This window comes from Ictalurus furcatus, chromosome 29 (genome assembly GCF_023375685.1).
Source record: "Ictalurus furcatus strain D&B chromosome 29, Billie_1.0, whole genome shotgun sequence".
Taxonomy (NCBI): domain Eukaryota; kingdom Metazoa; phylum Chordata; class Actinopteri; order Siluriformes; family Ictaluridae; genus Ictalurus; species Ictalurus furcatus.
Window position 1 is genome coordinate 4,947,729 of NC_071283.1, and position 3,313 is coordinate 4,951,041.

The 3,313-nt window shown below is 35.2% G+C and overlaps 1 protein-coding gene across 3 annotated transcripts in view; it reads left to right on the plus strand.

Moving 5' to 3' along the window:
* memo1 (mediator of cell motility 1) overlaps positions 1–2,952 on the plus strand; it is a 14,364-nt gene extending 11,412 nt beyond the window's left edge. For all 3 annotated transcript variants that reach the window (XM_053619307.1, XM_053619308.1, XM_053619309.1), the window contains exons 7-9: positions 1,254–1,330; positions 1,548–1,652; positions 2,621–2,952. In XM_053619307.1, coding sequence (XP_053475282.1) covers positions 1,254–1,330; positions 1,548–1,652; positions 2,621–2,752 — 314 coding nt within the window. In that variant the 3' untranslated portion in view covers positions 2,753–2,952. The remainder of the gene's footprint in view (positions 1–1,253; positions 1,331–1,547; positions 1,653–2,620) is intronic.
* The last annotated feature ends 361 nt before the right edge of the window (positions 2,953–3,313 follow it).

The following is a 3,313-nucleotide window of genomic DNA, read 5'->3' on the forward strand; positions in this document are numbered from 1 at the left end:
TAACAAACTTGTGGCACTTGTCCTATACATCAACAAAATGTCAAAAAACAAACCAAGCTGTCATTGCCATGGTTGTTGGAACAATATCCTATAAGCTACCAATTACACAAATCTAGCTATAAAGTTGTTAGGAAAAAGGGGATTACTAACATACCTCTCTTAGGCAAAACCTAAGCACTTGGTTTAATCTAAGGATGTATTACTAACTATCCTACTTCGATAAGTGGATCCTTTTATTAACAACATGGTTGTAAATGCTATTATTTTAACTAATATTCCATGGTTAGAAAGTTTTGAAAAATTATATATGATATTCTCTAGGCCTTGCCTAGTTACCATATAATCACTCTGGTGATGTGTGCATCTGTGACAGATGGGAGTTGACCGAGGTACAAAATTCCTAGGTTGTACTGCACCCATAGCCCCAGCTGGCCCAACTTACTAGCTATATTCCCACATCACCGTGCATGGTTAACACAGATCTTGGACAGTAACAGCTGTATTTTAGGCCCAACATGTGTTGTGTGATGCCTGTAGGCCATACAAAATTTAATTATTATACGCACACCCGAAGAGGGCACTCATTAAGCTTGTGGTCTGTCAGTGTACGCGCCTGCTGCTAGTAATTCGTAATTTGTAATGATACGAATGTAAAGTTTGTGTGTGTAGTATAATAATATATGACAGCAAGGTTAAATGCTCAAATCTGTTCAAAAGTTTAGAAGGTATGCATTTTATTTTTGTATAACAGCATGGGTAGTTCCAGCTGTAACATGAATGTTAATATTAATGTTCTAATATGTTATGTCTAAAGTAACTTATTGACATGCAATTGATCAGCAGTGATGAGTTTATGTTTTCAGGTTTCCTGATAAAATGACAAAAGAGAGAGAGACAGAGAGAGACACTCTGACTGTTTATTTCAGCTATAACATAAGTGAGAACAGGAACTCACTTGTCTCTCGGATATTCCACAACATTAAATCTAAATAAAAACCGTTAACACTCAAAGCGCTGTACACGAAATTAAATATTGTAATTGTTGCCAAATCATTATGGTCTGAGCGGAATAACACACTCCAAATTGTGCCGTTATACAAAAACGACGAACATCACGATTGTAAATTGCAAGTTAATTAGTAGATTTGCCTTTTGGGGTAACAATGAGAGAACCTATAATAAGTGTGAACAGTTTAAACAGATTTAACATTGAGTCTTGTCAGAATTTCTCAATATTTTTGCCATCTTTTCAGGTCAACGGTTCCGTTACACATACTATGATGAAAATCAGGGCGAAATCTATAGATCCATTGAGCATCTGGACAAGATGGTAAACCTATTTCTATTTGTATTAAGTCATTGTTTTGGAGTTTACACACCGGGTAATAGAAGTTTGGACGATTTCTATTATTAAAAACTAATTTTGCTTGATCAAAGAATGTGAGAATCTATTAATTTGTCATTAAATGCATATCTAAATTTTTTGCTTTTTGAAGAAGCCTGTAACAAAAAGTTTAGTGTTAACGTGAACATTTTATTCCCTTTAGGGTATGGGAATTATAGAACAGCTGGACCCGGTCTCCTTCAGTAACTACTTGAGAAAATATCACAATACTATTTGTGGTCGCCACCCCATTGGAGTTCTACTAAATGCAAGTTGCTTTTCTTCTTTTTATAGTATAGTAGAGTATAGGACTACATTCAAAATGAGCTTGTAGCCTTGAGTAACATTGTGCAAATTAAGCTGTATATTAAAGTGTGTGTATGTGTGAAATATACATGCACACAGTACTGTTATAGATTTTTATTTCGTCACTTCTACATGATTGAGTCTGTAGAAAAACATTTTAGATTCCCAAACATTAGTTTTCCAGCACAAAATGTTAGAGAAAAATAGTTGCATGTCATTAAAGAAAGCAGTGTATTATGTAAGAGACACTTTTCAGACAAAAGACATAATTAAGGCTGCTGGGTTTTGCTGCATTAATAAGAAGCAAGTGCGACAGTTTAAAGTCTCCAGAAGAACTGTGACTGGCTCTGGAAGATGGTCAATAAAACTTACAGCTCATTTCCATATAAAACTGCATAAAGTGTGCACGAGACTACAAATTTTTATCTAAAGAGAAGGGTTGTCAAACTAAATATTGACTTTGTTTCATTTATTACTGTTTATTACTTCACTTATATATATAAGTATCTCACAAAAGTGAGTACACCCCTCACATTTTTGTAAATATTTGATTATATCTTTTCATGTGACAACACTGAAGAAATGACACTCACTTTTGTTGCCAGAGGTTTAGACGTTAATGGCTGTGTGTTGAGTTATTTTAAGGGGACAGCACATTTACACTGTTACACAAGCTGTACACTCACTACTTTACATTGTAGCAAAATATCATTTCTTCAGTGTTGTCACATGAAAAGGTATAATCAAATATTTACAAAAATGTGAGGGGTGTACTCACTTTTGTGAGATACTGTATGTATAATATATTAGAATTTGTGTTTTGTTTTAGATGACCTTATCTCTTGATCTACAATACCTGTTAAATGGCATGAGGTTTCTCCATTTCATGAAATTACATTCTAAAAGATTACTCTCTTGTGTTTTCTTTAGGCTGTGGCAGAGCTGAAGAAGAATGGTTTAGACATGAACTTTTCTTTCCTCAATTACGCTCAGTCTAGCCAGTGTAGAAACTGGTCAGACAGCTCAGTGAGTTATGCTGCTGGAGCTCTTGTAGTTCATTGAGGTGAATTCACCCAGGAGCAACTTCCATGGCTTTCGTTGAAGACCCCAGAAACTTCCCCAACTATTTTAAACAGCCCAAGCACCCTCAACCTCTCCACCTTCTAACCCTGTTTCCTTATTTTCTCCTTGAATTTTCCAGTGGAAGGACCTTAGATTTGCTGAGATGAGCTAAAAGCATTAAATACCAATTAAATATCCAACTCTTGCATCCCCTCCATTTTTTTATTTCTGACTCAACTTGGTAAATGTTCTAGTTTTAAGTACAATTGCAGCCTGCGCTGCTGTGGATGGTTTTCAGTTTCTTGCTAGCTTTCCAGCAGTGGATTTTGTAGCGTGATGGAATCTGCAAGGACTTTACGTGTCAAGTTCTTAAATATCTGTTAGAACGTTTGATTCCGTTAAAGTTGAAATAAAGTAAACGATATATCCATCTTGACATTACCCTCTTTGCAGATATCTGTTAATGTAACCTACCTAATAAATAAAGATCTATCATTATAATGCTGCAGTTATGAAAAGAAAGAAAAAGAGGGTGACGGACTACTTTGCTACATTCTTGTA